The sequence below is a fragment of the Pristis pectinata genome, chromosome 31 (genome assembly GCF_009764475.1).
Source record: "Pristis pectinata isolate sPriPec2 chromosome 31, sPriPec2.1.pri, whole genome shotgun sequence".
Lineage (NCBI taxonomy): Eukaryota > Metazoa > Chordata > Chondrichthyes > Rhinopristiformes > Pristidae > Pristis > Pristis pectinata.
The window spans coordinates 11,490,714-11,512,758 of NC_067435.1; the positions used below are offsets into that span (position 1 = coordinate 11,490,714).

The 22,045-nt window shown below is 40.6% G+C and overlaps 1 protein-coding gene across 4 annotated transcripts in view; it reads right to left on the reverse strand.

Annotated features, from left to right (window-relative positions):
* LOC127585070 (voltage-dependent P/Q-type calcium channel subunit alpha-1A-like) overlaps positions 1-22,045 on the reverse strand; it is a 486,564-nt gene that overhangs the window by 1,935 nt on the left and 462,584 nt on the right. For 2 of the 4 annotated variants that reach the window (XM_052042225.1, XM_052042224.1), the window contains 2 exons: positions 16,253-16,445; positions 7,603-7,841 (listed from right to left, as the gene is read on the reverse strand). In XM_052042225.1, the coding sequence (XP_051898185.1) occupies positions 7,603-7,841; positions 16,253-16,445 (432 nt within the window). Of the gene's footprint in view, positions 1-7,602; positions 7,857-16,252; positions 16,446-22,045 lie in introns of all 4 variants that reach the window. The other 2 variants (XM_052042223.1, XM_052042222.1) reach the window with 1 other exon arrangement.

The window sequence follows — 22,045 nt, forward strand, 5'->3', positions numbered from 1 at the left end:
TTTTGTAATGCCTTTCTTGTTGATGTCAGGAGGTCTCAAAGTGCTTTATTTCTATAGATGTGCAGTGGAGAGCATTCTGACTGGTTGCATCACAGCCTGGTATGGAGGCTCCAATGCACGGGATCACAAGAGGCTGCAGGGAGCTGTAGATTCACCCAGCTCCATCACGGGCACAACTCTCCCCACATCGAGGACATCTTCAAGAGGTGGTGCCTCAAGAAGGCAGCATCCATCACTTAAGGACCCTCAACATCCGGGACATACCCCCTTGTTACTACCATTGGGGAGAGTTACAGGAGCCTGAAGACCCTCACCCGATGATTTAGGAACAGCTACTTCCCCTCTGCCATCAGATTTCTGAAACGTCCATGAATACTACCTCGTTATTCCTTGTTTTGCACTTTATTTATTTTGTAATTTATTGTAATTTTATTTCTTTGCACTGTACTGCTGCCACAAAGCAACAAATTTCATGACATACAAGTAAGTGATAAACTTGATTCTGCCTTTTGAAGTTTACAGTTGAAATGTGGGAAACATGACAACTACCAGGCTCTGAGAAACAGCAGGTATGTTTTACAATAAATACTGACTGAGGGTTAAATGTTAATGACAACACTGGAGAACTCGATAATGTTTTTATGAAACAGTAATATGGTCTGTAAACTGAGGATGCTGATTGAGCCTCAGATTAACCTTTCATCAGGAAGATGATCAGCCTAGATTTTTCTGCATGTTTTGGGAGTGGAATTTATTACCCACTGAGTCACAGCTGGCAAAATCTCTGCATTTTTCTTGTTTTAGTTAGGACTGTTTCTGAAATACAGACCACGATTGGTTGCAATGAAAATTAGAAAGTATGAATGCATGGTCACAAATGAAGGCAGTTAGTTCTTTGTTCTTAAATTAGTGGAGGATGTTGGTGTATTCTTTCAACAATTGTACACTGCAGCCTGTATGAGTTTCTAATAAAGGTCTTTTTCCAAATTATCCAGTGTGTCTGGCATAAAACCAGCAAAACCTCCTTGTTAAATCAATAAACCTCTAATTTCAGTTTACAAATCTCAAGGACCTCTCTGATCTGCATAATTATGAGCCACTTATCCATCATTTGATATTTATGCAATTGAGTTCATAATTTCTAACTAAAACCTGATGTCATGCTTTTCCCCATCAACTTTGATCAACCCATTTTTTTTCATCAAATCTATAATCGTATTTCATCTCCAACAATTGAGGCAGGTACAATAGTATAACTTAAGAAGCACTTGGGTGGGTACATGTAGGGGCGGGCTGAGAGGGATATGGGTTGAACGCAGGAAATTGGGACTAGCTGGGTGGGCATGTGGTTGGTGTGAACTCGTTGGGCCAAAGGGCCTGTATCCATGCTGTATTGCTCCATGACTAATTATAGTGCTATTCTCAGGATCTTTTTTCTGTCATTGAATCTGGAAGTTGCATTTACCAATTAGAAATTGCTTTGGGCCTCTACACTGCAGGATTATAGTCAGTTCTGGGAGTCAGTCTTTGGCAGGATATATCTGCCTTGGAAGGACTTCATAGACTAGTGAGAATTTTAGCAGGAGTTGAAGGGTTAAAACTAGGGTTGCATCCCCTGGATTATAATAAATAATTCTCAAAGTAGCTATGACTAGGAGGTGGAGTCAAAAGATTAGAGCCTGATGTAGAAAACATTTCTACTGGCAGAGGATGATAGAGTTTTGGTACTCTCTTTTGCAAATGGAAACTGATGCTGGATCAGTTGTTAATTTAAACTAGCAATTAATCGACATTGATAACTAAAGCTGTTAAGGGAAATGGGGTGGTGGGGAAGGCAGGAACATGGAGTTACGTTACTGTTCATTTAAGATCTCAGTGACTGGTAGACCAGCCTCGAGGAGCCGCATGGCTGTCTACAGTTCCCAAGGTTCCTCAGCACTTCTAGACTGAGAAAAGGTTTTAACTAAGGTTGCCATTGGTAATCCTTATTCCAAGAGCCACCAGTGGGAAACTGCAGATATGTGGACATTGAACAAGGACAGGATATTCCTCAGCTGAAGTATCCATTTGTCTTAGATAGCATGCCCAGACTCAGTATCTGCTTCCACCCAGCGAACTGAGAGAATCCAGTAATCTAGCTCATCAGGAAAGGAGAGAGTAAGATTGGAAAAGCGCACAACAATGTAATGGTGATAGGAGTTAAGGACAGATATTATCCTTAGAGCCAGCACAACATTGATTAATTAGATTGATTTCTGGGACTTTTTGGGTTACTCTTGGACATGTGTTGCTAACAAGGCCAGGATATCTATTGGCCAGTCTTAGTTGCCCTCCAGAAGGATTTGGATCCACCAAGAAAGTGAAAAACAACCTCCATTGTGGATCCAGTAGCACTTCTTCCTTTCAGTTGTTGGATAATCATCTAAAAATCTATTTTCACTCCCGATATACTGAATGACTGAGCATCCACAGCCCTTGAGTGGAAAGTTTCAAAGATTCACAATGTTCTGAATGAATGTAAATGGCTAATCCCTTATCCTGTGACCTTGCCCCCTGAACACCTGTATGTTCTGTTGGGGCCTTGGGATGCAAATCAAAGGTGTTAATATCCTGTACACAGTAACTCTCACATAATGGCCGCTGTTACACTGATAAAATGCAGCAAGATCAACAATTTCCATTGATGCGAGAGCTCCAAAATAGCAAACTTGAGTTGGCATACTTCACAGGAGCAACTAACAAGCAAAACCTAACACAAAACTATAAAGCTTAAAGCCAAAGCTTTGATCACAGAGGTAGGTCTAGAGGAGGAAAAGAAATGAGATTTAGAGAGAGAATTCCAAACCCTGGACTTCAGCAGCTGAAGGCACAATGTCCAATGATGGAGGGATTAAATTCAGAGATGATCAAGTGGCCAGAATTGGAAGAGTGCAGAGATATCAGAGGGATAGCGGGTAGGAAGGGATTACAGAGATTGTGGGGAGGGTGGCAGGTAGTGCAGCAATGAAATGATTTGAAAACCAGACTGCTTTCACATATGGATGCAAGATAAATAGAAATGCAATACAAAGAGAAATATTAAAATCTTATTAACCTGGGAAAGTGGCCACAGGAGCTGGTATCACAATGTTCTTCACATAGAGACTGGAATAGACTTCAGGCCAGATAATGGCAACTAAATTTTGGGATTATTTTACTGGCTATTCCTAATTCTTCAGAAGCTGGTGAGTCACCCTTAAACTACTGCAGTCTGCTTGAAGATGTTCCCACAGGACTTTGGGTGGGGTGGGGTGGTGAGAGCCCCAGTAACAATGAAAAAGAAACACAAAATTTTATGAGTCATGATTGTGTGGAATTTGGAGATGGGTGTGTTCACAGATACATACCTGTTTTTGTTTCAGTGGGTTGCTGCAGTGCAATTTGCAGATTGTCACACCAAGGTTACAGTGTGCACCGTGGCGGAAGGAGTGAATGTATAGGGTTGTGTTTGAAGTACCAGTCAAGTATTTAATAATGAACATATATTACAACGAGTAGGAGGTGAATTATTATGGATGCATGTGTAAATGTGGCCCAATGAGCCTTTCTAATGTCCATGTTGTAACCAATGAGGTGCAAAAGCCCCATCACCATGTTAGATTGGAGGATTGGGATCTTGTTGAGAATGAGACAAAAAAGGACAAAATGAAAAATTGTGGTTGAGAGGAGAAGTGTGTGTGTGGTGGGGTGGGGGAGGGGAGGAAGGGAAATGCTACAATAACCAGGATTCTATGTTGTTAACTGAAGTTAATTACAGCCACATTCTCCCATCTTCTGTGTGTGATCAGACAAGAGTGGGTCCCACTCTTGACTATGAGTCAAAAAGTTGAGGTTGAAGTTCCGTCCAGAGAATTAAGCAGAAGGTTCATGATGACGCCCCAGTGCAGTAGTGAGGGAGTACTGTAGTGCTAGAAGTGCTGTCTTTGAGACATTAACCTCTGCTCTCTCAAATAAATGTAAAAAAATTGCCAAGATATTATTTTCTTCCATGGTCAACATTTGACCATGGAAGAACTAGCACTAATGAAGACACTAAACAACATGCACGCAGTGAACTGCACCACCCAAATCTGCAACCTTCACCCCCTGGAAGGACATGGGCGGCAGAAACATCATCACCTGCAGATTTTCTATTGAGTCACGCACTATCCTACCTTGGAAATATATCAGCTGTTACTTCATTGTTGCCCTGTTTATATTCTGGAACTCCCTATCAACAGTACTGTGGGAAGATTGCAGCAGTTCAAGAAGGTAACTCGACCATTTTGTTGAGGGTAATTAGGGATGGCCAATATATACTTTTCTTGCCAACAGTGCCATGAATGAATTCAAGTTCCATGAATGAATAGAAAAGTTCAACCTTATTGAAAGGGACACATTTCTCAAGAAAGGTAGACTTGAAACACCAACTGATATGCTCGCAGATGATTATCTGGAACATTTCATGCTTTAGCTTCAGATTATCAGTGGGTGCAATGCTGTAATTCAAGTAAGTATAACTTAAAGTTGAGTTAAAATAGTTCACATCAGTCAGTGATTAAATGAAGAATGAGAATAAAATTTTATTTTTATTTGTTGGGGGAATGTGGGTGCCATCTACACTACATCTCCAGTTTCCCCTCAATCAGTTGCCTTACTGAGCATTTTAGAGGGCAGTTAGAAGTCAGCTATGGGTGTGCAATCACGTACATCTATATCAGAACAGTAGGGATGGCAGCTATCCTTCCCTTGAGGATACTGGGGAACCAGATGGATTTTTATGTGTTTTATGGTCAACATTATTGATACCTGCTTTTTATTTGAAATTTACTTAAATGAATTTAAATTCTCCAACTTCAGTGGTCTCTAATGTTTGCTCTTTGGCTCCAAAAAATGAATATATACATGTACTGCAACTTTCCCATTAACTCAAAATATACTGATTTTAGTTTTTTTTTGAAAACTTAATATTTCAATTATCATTGGTATCTTTAAGATGATATGAAATATTGAAAATATTAGTTAAAATCACCTTTTTCTTTCCTAGTTTGCTATCTGTGTGAATTATCAATACAATTGATGTTGTCTGCTTGATGACATTGCTACTGGGGGCTAGGGATCCCTTAAAACTGAAGGGGTCAGCAGCCACAGAGATTGTCAGATCTTTAGGGACAATTTCCTTTGAGATTGGCATCAAATGCATATGCTTTACCACAGACGGCAAATCTGGAGTCAATATTTCCACTGTTGAGAATAATATGGTATAATAAAGATTGGCACCTAGCACTCATCTAGTACCATCGCTGCCAATCATTTCTGTCCTTTGCTGAGTTTAACAGCTGCCAGAAAAAATAAAGTGGAACAACAAATTCTTGGCGTGTTGGTATCTTTGGTGAAACTCCTTTCTTTCAAGGCTTCCTGTTTTTGATTTTAGCTTGTGTGCTGTGTAAAGGATTTTTAAAATTTAAAATAAGCTTTATCAAAACTGTCAGAACCATCTCAGTGTGCTCAGCATACAATTATTTACAATGTGCTGAAGTGAAATTTGAAAAAAATTACTATTGCAGCCAGAATTGCAGAATTCTCATCTGGAGTGGGATGCCTATTTGGGTCAACAATTTGGGAAAAGGGAAGACTGCACTACAATGATGGCTAGATTTCTGTCGGCAGATTTCCTTGAGGTCAGTAGCGAGCACAATTGCTTCACCATTGATTGCAAATTCTGGACAATAAATTCTTAAATGAAACACATTTGCAAAGTTTAACCTTAAGAAGTATTTGAGTAATTACCTCTTTCTGTTGACCATTTTCTAATCTCTTTCCACTCTATTTTCTGCCATAAATAAAACTGAATTTGCTTTCATTTATTAACTCTCCTCTGCTGTTTTCCTGTATTGTCCCTTTTACCTTGCTCACTTTGATGGTGGATACAGCATGTAAAAGCAGCATTAATTAGCTTAATTCCTCCCCATTCTGAATGTTCAGTGAATGACTTGGGGAAGACCCGAGGATTGATAGGATGGACAGCCACTCTCTCCACTTCTATAAATGTTTTCAGCATTAAGCTGAGGGAAAAGGCTGCAGATGACAATAGTTGTTGAGACTGGAGGGCACCACATGCAGAACAATCTCTGCCGAATGGATAAAATTGGGGAGCTTAAAAGTTGTTGAAATAAAATCCAAATAAATCTAATGCTTTGGTGAACCCTTGTCCTTCAGATACATCTTGTTTGAGTGGAGGAGGAGGAAACTAGCTAAGGAAATCACCTGCTACTAGGGTACAAGAGTTGTGGGAAGCATTTGTTAACCAAGATGTTTAATCTGTATGGCCTATCAGCTTATTAGAAAGCAAGAACCAGAGGGAAATAACCTTCACAATATACTTTTTGGTTCTTAGTAAAACACACAACCAGTAATTGCATTCTTTGAATTTAGAAGAGCTACCTTCATCGCACAAGATTTGCAGAGTAATTGGCCATTAGGTTCAGGACACCAACCCTGATCCAAAGTGACACACTCTTGCCAGTTATCACATAAAATGGGGTCAACACCACTTTAAAGCCTTGTGCGTGTCACCACCTACTATCTGCTATGCTAAGTATCCAGCAGAAAATATGATTACTGGGTATTTGGAGAAATAGGGGGAATTGGGGGGGGAGGGGGCGGATGGGAATGTTGGGTTTTCTGCCTGAGATAGAATACACTGATCTGGTCTCTATGTTGGGAAGCTGGTCTTTTTTTTCTCTCCAGATCAGTGGACTAGGGCTTAGTGGAAGGTTTGTATTGCCATTCTGGTTGTAAGCAACCACCTCATAAGTGGCTGATCAAAAATGATGGCTTATCAAAATACTCCCACCATTAAAGTTTTGTGATTTTGGCACTTTATTTTTCAGCTTATTGTCCCCTGTCCCTTCTTGGACTCCAGTGGTTGGCTAGTGTTGCCCTTCAGCTTAAAATTATTGCTGGTCAGTCATCAATTACAAAATGCTGGCTATCTAATTACACTCAAAATTTGTTTGGATTACAACTATTGCTAAATACAAATCTCCACCAATCAGTAGATGAGATTTGGTCCACTTTTTAGACATTGAAAGCAATTTGGAAAAGCCTCCCATTTGATAGCAACTGATTATTTCTTTTTCTGAATAGATATTTCACATTGAACAGGAATTAAAGAGGATGGCAGTATAGGCTGAATTTAATTAACAGTCCCCTTCCTTAAACATAAGTGAAGTGATGCTTGTGTCTGAATATCTTTGAGCAAAGTTGTAGGGGTAGGCTTCACCACCTGGTAGATTTGGTGGTTCTAGGATAAAAATTAGTATTATCTACAGCAGGAATTGCAGATAGTATTGGGTGGGATTGGGTTTGTAATTTAGGGAAAGGTGGTGTTATCTAACAAAGCTTTGGAGCTAAGGATATACATAAGTGGGATTCAGTTATTTATTTTCTATCAGCGAAGGATTAATGATTTCCACTGTTATTTTAGTTGCCAGTTTCTCTGCGGGGTAATTTCCATGTTGGATACATGATTGTCTATCAATCCCTCTACACAGCCAAGATCTGTGAAGTCTGCAGACCCACCTGTCTATGGGGGACACACTCGCGGCCTGCACTAGGGGATCGGGACCACCGCCTATCCCTTGATCGAGGTCTGCTGTATTCATGCCGTTCCTGGGAATAACGCTCCTTGTCAGATGATGTGTGGTGGTGGTGGTGGTGATGGTGGTGTTTCCTGTCCTTGGGTCTTCCTCGCTCCCGATCCTTCTCTTTTGGAGGGAGGTCACCCGACTGTGTTGTAGTACTGAGATCTGTTCCGAGCCCTATATCAATAAAAGCTGATCATTTAGGCAAAGAAAAAGAAATCGGAAAAAGTTTAGAAAGAAAGACTTGCATTTATAGAGCACCTTAATATTTCTCTCAGTAACTAAATATATCTAAATATATATAAAGAATTACTTTGACGATTGGCATAGAAGCCATCCATTTTGACAATGGTTTCCCAAGCCACCCGTCTTTGACTGTTTCACCTTCAGTTAATGCAGGTGCCCACTCACGTCGCTTAATGGAGATGTTTTGGCCTTTATTTACGGATGAGGGAACTACTGGCAAAGCTAGCATTTATTGCCCATTCCAACAATCTGTGAGAAGGTGGTGTTGAGTCATCTTGAACTACTGAATTCCATGTGGTGTAGGTGCTCCCACAGTAGCCTTATGGACTTCCAGGATTTGTACCTAGTGATGATTAAGGAACGGTGGTATATTTTCAACTGTTGTGTACATCTTGCAAGAAAACCTGCAAGTGGTGTCTGAAGTGCCAGCTGCCTTTGTCCAAGATAGTGGAGGTTGTGGGTTTGGAGGTGATGTTGAAATAGCAAGATAGTGGTTATTCTCAGGCACCATTGATTCTGTGGTCAGCTACCACCTCAACATTGATATAAATTATTGATACAAGCTGTCGGGTTGCATGAGGACCCATTCGCCAGAAGTGTGCACTTGCCACTTGATCTTAGTGAAGGGTCAGTATCCTGACCAGCCGATGCCTCCTTTCTGAAGAAGTAGTTATCAAAACGTTAGTTCTTGCAAACATAAGAGTTGGTCTCTTGCTTAATAAATGTGTGCATAGTAGATCATCCAACATATCTGAAGTTGCCTGGCTGGCATAGTGCCATTTATAGCATCCACTTAGAATGCATGGCATTACACTGGTCGAACTCTGAAAATATCCTCCGGGCAGTCGAGGTGCTGAAGACGGTCTTCGTCTGGCACATCCAGGTATAAATGGCAGTCCACAGACACAGATCTTGAGTCGCTGATGGAACCTCTCTTATGCCACCCACCCCCTCCCTCCATGAACGTCTTCCTCATCTGCATTCTGAGAAACCCAAGAATGATTTTGTTGCATATTTGAGGCTAGGCTGTGAATGAGGCTGAGAGTGCTGGGCACTTCAAAACAACGGTGTGGTCTAAAAGGAACAATGGGTGAACAACTGGTGCTTACTCATATCCTGTGTCCACATGACTTGCCTACACATCATACATAAATGTATCATACTGCTTTCTGAAGACACGTGGGAACACTTCAAACATATATAAGCACTATAGACACAATCACAGCTTCTTCAGTTGTTTTGACCTTTTCAACTCTGCACTCATCTCTGATACTGCATTTGTTCCTTAAACTGGAGATTATACAGCCTCCTATGACAATTCACTGCTGTTCTGCAGCTTTCAACAATTGCTGATTCTGGGTACACATCAGGAATGTATTCATGATGACAGATCCCTTCATTGTCTCCAGGTACTTCTCTTGCAGTGATCATCTGATCACTGTGGACCACATACTGTTTTGGATCACGGGCTTGGCTTGCTTAATTGCTGTCCAGTCTCTGTGTCTCAAACTTGCTTGCTTGGGAGAGGCTGATTCTTTAGCTTGGTCTGAATTGCCTTTCTTTGACTCGTGTTGCTACCTTTTGTTTTAATTGCTGAATCTACTTTTCCCCTTTCAGTAAGTGGACTGAACTCAAATGCTTGTGAAGCTGGTGATGCATTAGCAGCTCTGTAGACTGTCTTGATGTATTTAAAAAAAAAGGAAGTTGGCCAACTGATGATTCATTGCAAAGCTAGAAGAACCTCCAAATACTTCTTCAAGGCTTCCTTTAACACATGTACAAATTCCTCACTGCCCCACTGGAAGCAGCAGAATAAGAAGGAATTGATAAATGTTTGCCATTACATCATATGAATTGCAAATAAGAATGCAAAGTAAATTGTCATCTATCATTGGATATTTTTCTGGTATGCCACGTGTTGCAATGATCCACCTTAACTCTTCAATGATACTGCTTGTTATCACATGAGCACTCACTTGCCTGTTGTACAAACACTTTGAGACCATATTGATGAAAATGAGGAAATTATTGTCTCTTTTTTGACAAACATTGATTTAGACTCAGTGCAGAGGTGGTATTAGTCATTTTCTGGTGTCTAAGATGGTATTGCTCTGCATTGCAGGCAAACAGTACACAGTGACACTACCTCTTCCAAACCCTTCTTGATAAATTGCCTGGTATTCTAAATTCCTGGCATTGGCCAGGATGTTGATGGCGTTCTGCATGTGTAACTCATCCAAGACTTTTGCAAGCATTTGGAATACCAACTTAGTGTCCCCATTTCAAAGAATCTGTAGCCTTGACAATTACAGATCTTCTACAGTAGAAAGTTGCAAGTCTATATCTGGACTATTCTTTATGCTGGCCCACCTTTTCATCGTGTGTTTGTAAACCTGTGACAGCAGTTCCTCATGTATAACTTGCATTATGGAGGTCATGTTTTCACTGCCTACATCTGAAGCTTTGTGAGGTAATTGGGACAGAGCATCACCAATTACATTCTGTTTTGAACTGTATTTAATAGAATAATCATTCTGCAACAGCAAAATTGCTCACCTCCAAACCTTGGAAGCTGTCATTGTTGGAATTGCTGCTTTAAGACCCAGAATCACCAATGATGGATTGCAATCTTAAGAGAGTAAGGGATCATCTATTTGGAATTTCTATATTGAAATTTCTTCACATGGAAGATAATTGCTAGTGCTTCCTTCTCAGTTTGAATAGTTTGTTCTTGTCAGGAGTATGCAAAGGAAAAGCTGAAGGCTTTTCCCTACCCATCATCTGGCTGATGACAGCTGTAGATTGAGGCAATGCAGGCGAACTTTAAGGTTCTTACTGTGTTGCAGTTCCCTGCTCACGGAATGCCGACATTGATCTAACAAGTGTTGGTCCAATTCCATTTCTCATTCTTTATAAGAAGTTGGTGCAACAGTGCAAGTACCATCACTGGGTCGGGAAAGAACCTGCAATAATATCGAATCATTCCCAGAAAAGACTCTACAATATTCTGTTTCCTTAGCTTTCAAAATATATCTATCAGGTTTCAGCTTGACAGCATCAACAGTCAAACCAAGATACAGTTGCCTCTAGCTGTACAAAGGTGCACTTAGACCATTTCAATTTTCAATTGTGATGGAGTTACTTCAGTATTTTTTATCAAAATCTGTAAATTCTACACCGTTGTAGTGATGAATAATATCTTTTTTCACAATTATCTATGCCCCACAAAATTTTGTTCATGGTGGGCTGAGAGATGATTAGTGAGTATTTGATTGTGTACAGGACTACAACTCCTTATGTGTGTTGATAGGGACTTCTAACTGTCCTCCTCTTCATCCAGCTTTGCATTTGTGGGTGGTAAGTTCATTTTTCTGAAAAACCTGTCTCCAGTTTTGAGGCATCAGCGAAGTTTATTGTTAATTGTTGACTGATTTAAAGTTATTGTATTGCATCACGCAATCAGACTGTCTTACCTATCTTGATGTCAGAGTTGTCCACTCGCTTTGACTAGGACTTAATGTTTTGACTAGGACTCTATTTCTAGTTTTGTGAGCTCCTCTTCATCACGAAATGAGGTACTGGCTAAGGCTCATAATAGGTTGGTATAAAAATAGGTTTAATTTCTATATATGTCCTTTTAACAAAGATTCCTGTGTAGGTATCTTTGAAAGTGTTGTCATATTTGCAATGTCTCCCACACAGGATCTTAGAGAATTCGTATAGACACCAAATACAACCTTATAAATGAATATCAACCTTTTGAGCAATCCTTTCCCAACAGAGTAGAATGCTCAGTATGGTTAACTACAACGATTGGTAGGCAAGACACTGGACATCATAGCAAAAGTTTTTAAACTGACCCTGCTCCTGACTAAGAGTAGGTGACGGAAATTATGGTCATAGATATCCTTATCCATAATAGAACAACCCACTGCTGTGCCAAGCTGCATTACTGATGACTTGTCATCTGTGACCTTAAAATCTTGTTGCTTCACATCATGGTTACCTGTAGCATAGATGCTGTATGATTTAATTCTACATTATCTACATTGTGCACACTCCCTTGTTGCAACTTTTTATTAGGCATGGCATTTGGAACAGAATCTGTTGCCTTTGTTGAGGGGTTGCTGCTGTGTGCATTTTCTTCTGGTATGCCTTGCATAAAGAACTTCTCTGTGGGGGATTATTGCCAGTACAAAAACAGATCCAAGTCACATGCTGCTGCTCCAGTTTCTGGATCAAAGCTTAGGGGCTCTCCTTTGAGTATAGTCTGCCATTATATATGTGGCTGGTAAAGGATGGAATTCTTTGGCATTTTTCGCTCCCATCTCCTATGAACCATCAATCCTACACACCGGACTCCTGCTTAGACCACAGATGAAATTGTATCTTTCAGTATACGTTCTATATGCTCTTCAGAATTGCACTGCCTCGATACATCTTTCAGCAAAACAAAATAACCATTCACTATGTCTCCAGTTTTCTTACTGCGTGTTATCTCAAAGAGCAGGAGATTAAAGTACTGTTCTAACCTCCATACTACCTCTTCAAATGGGATATCTTTAGCTTGTTGCTATTAAATTAATAAGTGCACAATACATTGGGAGTCAATTTCCATGATTAAAATAGCTTTCTTTCATTTACCCATTGCAGCCTAGGCATTCTGCATATGGTCTCTGAAGAATATTATTAGCCAGGAAGGACATTACAAAAAGCATTTCCATTCTCTCCACAAGTGGTGAATGATTCACAAGTCTTGTAAACCCCAGGCTGCCAATGAAGCTTGTTTATGCTTGAGCCACCAAAACACTGTAGCCTTATACAAGCCTCTTATGTTTGGTGTTTCACCCAGTATTTTTAGCTATGTCACACATTAAGTGTGCCTAGCCTGCTTCAACTTCACCAAAAAATTAGTTGCTGCTCCTTTAAGGACAAGGGTTGTTCTGTGCACTTTTTGTTTTCTCTCCCACTGAACCAACTCACCAGTACTGGCATAAATCCAATGAATTCACCACATTCGGGAACTCTCACTCTGGAAACATATCTGCCGTGCAACCATGAATATTCATAGCATCCAGTAACTGCTTCAAAGGAACAGTGATCCTGCATGGGTTTTCCTTCTGGTGCCAACCTACATCAGTAATTAAGGTTCATGTTGCCAATTGTTACGAGGCTGAACTGTGAACAAGGCTGGGACTGCTAGTAAGTTCTAAACACAATAATAATTGTAGAACACCTGGAGTTTCTAAAAAGCTATGCATACTTTATTCAATGGTTGACCTAGTGGTGCCTATGCATGTAGATGCTGATGTCATCACAGTCTGTGCCCTTGTGACTAATTTACATATTGTAATTTTACTGGCTCTTATTATCACATAAATGGCAGCACCAACTAAGAATGATGAAGGAAAGCAGTGACAAGTTCAGTGTTCTATTCCATCCCAATCTGCAGACTCTTACACTCTGGTTACTCTCTGTTGATCACCTTTTGACCAATTTGTTTTCCTGACTTGCTTTTCATTTTTTTTTACCAACGCCCCCTTGATTTCAACTATTTGTTTATGCGAGTAATTCCTCTGGATTAACAGGTACGTAGAAAAGGCCATTTGGCTTCTCTAGTTTGTTCTGCCATCCAGTGAGATCATGTTTGATCAGTGATATAAATCCACATTTCCCCTGCCTCCTCCCTTTACTGTGCATATGTAGTCCAGTAAGAAATAGTGTTGAAGATTAGAAGAAAAAGCAAAGGCAAAGTTTGATGAAACTGTGGTTTCTCAGATGTTGGGCTTGTTATAGACAGGAGGGTTGTTCTTTGTAAAGCTTTGCATTCTCCAGCTTTCTTCTTTGCACTCTTTCCCTGAGGAATACTGGAGTAAAACTGGTACCACTTTTATCATTCTAAAACATTCATTTCCTCCATCAGGAGACCCTGTGGCTACATTATCTACCATTTACATGATACACTGCAGCAATTTGGCAAGGCTTCTTAGCACCTCCTAAAATTGTGACCTGTAGAGAAATAATGGCAGCAGGCATGTGGTCACATCGTTTCAGCCTATGACCTTTCATCATTCTGTTTCTCTCTACACTTGCTGCCTGATTTGCTGAGTGTCCAGTATTTCCATTACCAGCTTCAGCAGATTTTTTTGAGCAACAGACAATCTGTTGGAGGAACTCAGCGGGTCAGGCAGCATCTGTGGGAGGAAAGGAATTGTCGACATTTTGACCCGTAATTCCTTTCCTCCCACGGATGCTGCTCGACCCACTGAGTTCCTCCAGCAGATTGTTTGTTGCTCCAGACTCCAGCATCTGCAGTCTCTTGTGTCTCCTCTGCAGTTTTTTTTGCCTTGTAGGTTACCCTTGAAGGTTAACCTCCCAAGTCACACACCATCCCAACTTGGACATATGTATGAAGGAACAGTGATGTTAAATTCTGGAAGTCCGTCCCCAAAAGCACTACAGGAGCCCCTTCACCAGTAGGACAGTAGCAGTTCAACCAGCAGCTCACCATCACCTTGAGGGTAATTAGGGATGGGCAATAGATGATGGTCTTGCCAGTGAAGCCTGGATTCCATGAACAAATGACAAAAAAAATCTGTGGTAGTAAGGTGCCATCTAACCCCTTACCCAATAGGTTGTTATTCATAGGCCAACCTATTAAATGACAGTAACACATTCAAGGTGCTATACCTCAGGAAGAACACATTGCTCTTTGACTGAGTACAATGTAAATTTACCAGAATTACACCTGGACACAAAGGGTTAAATTACAAGGCAAGAATATACAAACCTGGTTAAGGGGCTTTCAAGATATCAAGGAGACCTGACTGGGGTAGATATAAACTACCTCCACTGGGTGGGGAACATGGGACAGAGTCTAAAAATTGGAGCCAAGCCTTTCAAGAATTAGCTTTGGAGGCACTTTTCCACACGGAGGGTGGTAGAAATCTAGAAATGTCTTCCACAAATGGCAGGGCCAGTTGTTCATTTTAAATCTGAGATTGATACGTTTTTTTAAACCATAGGTATGGAATTTGTGGGAAATGGAGCTGGGTAATTGGTTTATTATTGTCACGTACCGAGGTATAGTGAAAAGCTTTGTTTTGCATGCCATCCATACAGATCATTTCATCGCATCAGGACATTGAGGTAGTACAAGGGTAAAGCAATAACAGAATGCAGAATACGGTGTTACAGAGAAAATGTAGTGGAGGTAGACAGTAAGGGGCAAGGCCATGACAAAGTAGACAGTGAGGTCAAGAGTCACAGGTTGGCCATGCTGTCAGTGAACAGCAGAAGAGCCTTGAGGAGCCAGATAGTCTCCACTTATTTCCTATGTTCAATTCAGTTTAAGAGTGAATCTCATTGGTGTAAAGTTAAATCCATACAACCATTAAAGAACAAATCATTATGTAGCAATCAAGTCAGATTGTTGGTGATTTTTGAACCATCAAAAAGTATCCCTGGCTCAAGGAGGCTGAATTATAGTGCTCTAAATATTGTCAGTGAACTGAATTTATTTCAAAACCTAACCTTGAACTGAGTCTGAGGCATTTTTGCACTGTTTGGGTCAGTAATGTACCAGGTGGTATAGTCTAAAGCCCAACCAAAGGAAATGTTGCCGTTAAATATTTGAACATCATTGGGATATAAAACTAATCCCACTGAGACATGAACCATAATTCCATAATGAGTGTGTTGGCTGGTTTCCTCATGGAATATCTTTCTGTACTATTCAATAGGCATGCTTTGGCCTTTCTGTGGAATCATAACTACAGGGAATAGTGGCTCTTTGTGTCCTGGAAGATAGTAATCAAGAGGGCTGCAGTAGTAACAATAGCAAAATCCCCAACAGACTTGTCAAAACCTGAAATAAAAAAAGGAAATGTTGGAAACAACAAGCCAGGCAGCATTTACAGAGAGAATTAAGAGTTAGCATTTCAGATCGATGATCTTTCATCATCTTATAACAATGACATCTAATGAAAAATCATTGACCATAAATATTAAATCTGTTTCTCAACCTGACCTACTTGGATTAGAGATCTGGAGACATGAGTTCAAATCCCACCACAGCTGCCGGGGAATTTAAATTCAGCGAGATAAATGTGCAACAAAAAGCTTGTGTCAGTTAACATGACAATAAAACTAAAAACCCATCTGGTTCATCAATATCCTTTGGGGAAGGAAATCTGCCATCCTTTCCTGGCTGAGCCAGTATATAACTCAGGTTCCACAACATTGTCTTTGTCTTTTAAATGCCACCTGAAACAGCCCAGCAAGACACTCAGTTCAAAGGCAAAATCACATTCCTTGAATCAGTAAGTTAAAAAAAGGCTTACCTGTGTCAGCATCCGTGTATCGGCTTAATGACCTCTCCGATGTTCTGTGTCCCCTCTCCCTGCGGCGATGGGTCCTTTGTGACTCCTCAGGGATGACCCGCTCCAGCGAGTAGTCATCTAGCCGTATGCCCTTGGAGCGCTGATGGCCCAGTGTGGACGCCGATCTCTTAATTGGGCTCGTGTCTTCGATGGTCTGTGATGCAAAACAAAATGTGTATCACTGAAAGAAACACTTTTTTAAAACAAAGTTATGCAGCCAATGTCAGTGTGTGAAAAGGAACAGGATTTTGTGAAAATGCACGGCACTTGAAAGCCACAATTTTTATACAGCTGTTGAACCCAACTGCATGAGATAAATACTGGTTCTCCCATCACTAAAGTGCCTTGTTTTATCCTCAAATACCATAACCACTTTTGAGACAAAGTATCAACTTCTGCATGCATTGCCATACATAGACGCATGCACATTTTATACATAGAATACACCTTACTAAATATCTGTCAATGTCTGATATTCCTGACATGTTTTCACACATTTTTTGCAATTTTTATCATCATAAATTATGACATCCATCCATACAAGTATGCCTCTGAAAATGTACCTTTCTCCACTGAAGTAATAATTGCAATGTTACTAGTTTACATATTTTCCATTATAAATTCCTAAGTCTGTTATAAAATGTCAGGACATTTATATTATCCATAAATATATTAATGACATGCTAATATATAACTAGAGTACTCAAATGCATTGTAGATATACTCAGTTTGGATATATATAACAGTAATGTACTTCATGCATCAGTTACAAATATATTATTTTTACAGACCATTTATAAGCTATAATAAACATCTATGAAATATGACTTTAATAAAATTATTAAATGCTCTTTCTAGAGTGGCTAAAAGCTTGCCACTACACACTGTACATCAACAACTTCCCATCGCTATCACCTTAAGTCTCCATTCCACATTCCCACTTGACCTCTCTGTACATGACCTCCGACACCATTCCAATGAAGCTTGGTGTAAATTTGAGGAACAGCACCTCATCATCTGATCCGGCACATTACAGCCTTCTGGACCCAAAGTCAGCTCAATGATAATTTATACTCTTCATTTATATTTCCCCTAGACCTCTTCAGTTAATTTGCTTGTCTCATTCCTTCCAGCTTTTACTTCACCACATCTTCATCCTTGTCATTTCTTTTTTCTTGCCTTCTGCCCTGTCAAGACCACCCTCTTTGTTCCCTCCTACATAAGATATAGGAGCAGAATTAGGCCACTTGGCCCATCAAGTCTGCTCCACCATTCAATCATGGCTGATATTTCTTAAACCCCATTCTCCCGCCTTCTCCCCGTTACCCTTAATCCCCTTACCAATCAAGAACCTATCAATCTCTGTCTTAAATACACCCAATGACTTGGCCTCCACAGCCCTCTGCGGCAACAAATTCCACAAATTTACCACCATCTGGCTGAAAAAACTCCTCATCTCAGTTTTAAAGGGACATCCCTTTATTCTGAGGCTGTGTCCCTGGATCCTAGACTCTCCTACTAATGGAAACATCCTCTCCACGTCTGCTCCATCCAGACATTTAAGTATCTGATAGGTTTCAAGAAGACCCCCCCCCCCACCCCCCATCCTTCTGAACTCCATCAAGTACAGGCCCAGAGACATCAAATGCTCCTCATATGTTAAGCCTTTCATTCCTGAGATCATTCTTGTGAACCTCCTCTGGACCTTCTCCAGGGACAGCACATCCTTCCTTAGATATGGGGCCCAAAACTGCTCTCAATACTCCAAACGTGGTCCAACCAATGCCTTATAAAGCCGCAGCTGCACATCCCTGCTTTTACATTCTAGTCTTCTTGAAATGAATACTAACATTGCGTTTGCCGCCTTTACCACTGGCTCGACTAGCAAGTTTACCTTGAGGGAATCCTGAACTAGGATTCCTAAGTCCCTTTGCACCTCTGATTTCTGAATTTTCTTCCCATTTAGAAAATAGTCTACACCTTTATTCTTCTTACCAAAGTGCATAACCCCACACTTCCCTACGCTGTATTCCATCTGCCACTTTTTACCTTCTCTCCCAACCTGTCCAAGTCTTTCTGCAGACTCCCTGCCTCTACGACACTACCTATTCCTCCACCTGTCTTGGTATCGTCTGCAAACTTAGCCCCAATGCAATCAGTTCCTTCATCCAGATCATTCATGTATAAAAAGTTGTCCCAACACTGACCCCTGTGGAACTCCACTAGTCACCGGCAGCCATCCTGAAAAGGATCCCTTTACTCCCACTCTTTGACTTCTGCCAGTTAACCAGTCTTCTATCCATGCTAGTTCCATGCCTCTAACACCATTTGCTCTTATCTTGTTCAGCAGCTTCATGTGCAGCACCTTGTCAAAGAAAGTCCTTCTGAAGATCCAAGTAAATAACATCCAGCGACTCTCCTTTGTCCAACCTCCCCCTTTTTGTAGGATTTAAAACTTCTCACATATCTCACATTTCCCAGTACTGTTGAAGAGTCATCAACCTCAAATGTCAACCATGATTAGCTGTCTGCCGATACTATCTGACCTCCTAAGTATTTCCAGCAGTTTCTGTCTTCATTTTGGATTTCCCACCTCTGTAGGATTTTGCCTCAGAAAGTGCACTTGCTACCCTGCGGTATACAAACCACTTACATGCACAGTATCTATACAATCTATAGACATGAGGTGTCAATTTTAACTGAACTCCTGACAGCTGTTGCATAATGTCAGACAGAATGCTGTCCTGATACTGATTTTATGGACAAAAATTCAGCAGCAGAGAAAAACCAACCAACTAGCTGTTGTTATTATATTAAATGTCTTGTATAATGCACATTTCTGGCAACCTTAGACATTACACTTTTGTCCACCTTTAGACCTATTATGACCTGTTATTAAACATATGTTTAATTTTCTCAATATGCGGTCTGTAGTAACCAAATTATTAACACTATTTATAGACATACACATATTCTACATGTAAAGAACACATGTACATATATAAATCCACCATTGATGTGTTATCTATAAATATACAGTAAATAAGCAGTACATGCATACCGTGTATATGTGATGTATCAATACACAGCCTCTATGTACAGTATGTCTATTCCCTCTATCCAATTACAGGAATTTTTGTGTATTCCCACAATCAATTAGCAGGCATGTTCATGTAGTTCCATTGCTCAATACCACTAACGTCTGTCTGCCTCTACCAACTAATACCATGCCTGTTTCCACCAGCCCATAGCTATAAAGCTTGTGTTCCCTCAGTTTCCAACAAGAGATTGTTTTCCTTTGCCATTCTTACTTTTTCCTTGAAGGTGCAGCAACAGCCCAAAAATTATGTTCATTTAGAACACCTAGAAGATGTTAGTTACTTTTAAACAGCAAAGGTATCTAACCAACAATCCCTCAAGAGTATGATATTTGATATATGATATTTGATGTATGATATTTGCTCTATTCCCAGAAGCTGATTGGGAAGGATAATGCCCTTTCTAAATGATATCAAAAAATCTAATCCTTTCTGGTTGCTCTATGATATGGGAGAAGGCATTCAGACATTGATTATAAGAACAGAGTGGGCAAATACTTAACACAAACTTCACATGATTGGGCAAGCAGTGATAGTTTGATGTCACAATTAGCAATCCATTCAGAAGGTTCTGATGAGACAATGTGAACGGCTGTGATGCCCTCAAGAATGAATTGTGTGGGTGATTATCTGATTGGGTGGCCACAGTCACATTTGGGTTCTTGCCCATGTTCCATTTGTGCAACAGGTGGTCATGTCTTCTTTGGACAGTCCTCAAGCAGTTGAAGGTTGCCCAGGTTTTCTGTGGCAGTTAAAATCAGAGCCGCCTTCACTCCAGTGAGTTACCAGATCATGATTAGTGATGTTTGCAGTCAGCCAAGGAATATGCAATCCAGAGGTGGAGCTCTTATTAGTCTGTAGATTTGGAATGTGTTCCAGTAGGGAATATGGGATTCCAAGCGTGTGGGAAGAAAGATTTTAAGATCCTTTGTTCTCTGTGGGCGTCAGGAGGTTCAACATGGGGCTAACACAGGAAGCCACATTGGCCTTGACACTGCATAATGCATATATGTGTGGTGGTTCCTGAGCCAGTTTGACCAGCACTACTCTGTTGGGTAAAACTTAACAATTGAAGTTGGATATCAGTTGCCCCAGGGCATCAGAACCCATTAAACATTAAGCACACTCTCTATTTCCATTAGGTAGGGTGGGTGCATTTTGTATTTTGGTCATTTTGAGTTGCTATCTGAATTTTCTGGCATAGGCCAATTAACTTTTCTTCATTAATAGGAAATGGGTCTTGCTGGTAAGGCCAGCAGTTATTGTCCATCCTTAGTTGTGAAGATACTTGCACAGTGCTCGTGGGTAAGGTTCCAGGTCTTTGACCCAGTGACAACAAAGGAGCAGCAAAATATTTTCATGTCGAGACTAGGATGGGAACCTGCAGGGGTTGCACACTCATGTGCCTTATACCCTTGTCCCTGCTGATCGTAGAGATTGCAGGTTTGGATGGTACTGTCGAGGTAGCCCAGTTGAATAATTGCAGTGTACATTATAGATGGTTCACACCGTAGCCCTCTGCAAGAGTGGGCGAGGAAATGAATGGTTAAGGTGATGGATGGGATACTATTCAAGTCTTGTCCTGGATGCTGTCAAGCTGCTTGAATGCTGCTGGAGATGCATTCATCCATGTAAGTGGACAGACTTTCATGATACTCCTCATTTGTATCTCATAGATGATGGAAAGGCTTTAAGGTGACAGGAGGTGAATCACTCACTGCAGGATGCCCAGGCTCTGACCTGCTTTTGCAGCCACAGTATTTGTGACTGGTCCAGTTCAGTTACTGGTCAATGGCAGACCATTTACTTTGGATTTTGAGACTGAATACAACAATGGGGTCAATATTCACCATCGTCAAATGTCAATCAGGGAGTGGCTGGGTGGGGTGGGAATTGTGAATGAAATGTTCAACTGGTGACACTGTCAGGAAAGGGATTTTTAATTCCAATTGTTGAGTTGCCAACTGCTCCTTATTACGCTAGGCAGTTAGTTGCACTTGGCATGTGACAAACTCCTTGGGCCATTGAGAACAGGTTTATTCACGTGGGCCAGTGGAAGGAGGTAGTAGGTTCATAATGGTTAATTGCAATATGCAGGCACACAATTATTCATATTTGCAAAAACTTGTTTTCCCCTCAAATTCATTCCCAATGATGCCTCCAAGGGCTCAACCATTCTGGTTGTTCTTCACTTTGATCACTGGAGACTTCCCAGAACTTTGCAGCCACTATAATGGAATTAAAATAGCACTGGGGGGCCCCAAGACATTCCAGTTTACAGAGAATAATATAGTTGCTGCCTGTGACCAGCAGAGGAACATTATCTAAATCGGCATTCTTTATAAGAGCAATGGTCAGGATGTTTGTTATTTTTGTCCAATCTTCCTGCCCAATTCCTGCAGTGAAAAATGGTGCAGTGAAGAGACTGAAATCAGGCCTTAATGAAAAATATGCCATTGGTGTAGTGCCTCTTTCAAGTGGCAATTGAAGCTAATTCAATTGTTAATGTTAAATCTGGATCACAGATGTTAACCAATGTAATTGGGGATGTGAGAAGGGGGATAGGTCACAGATCTGCCACAGTGTTGTTGGTTACTGATTCAACAGGCTGAATGGTTTGCCCTATTTATCTTTTCCCACCTGAGCAAACTTAACT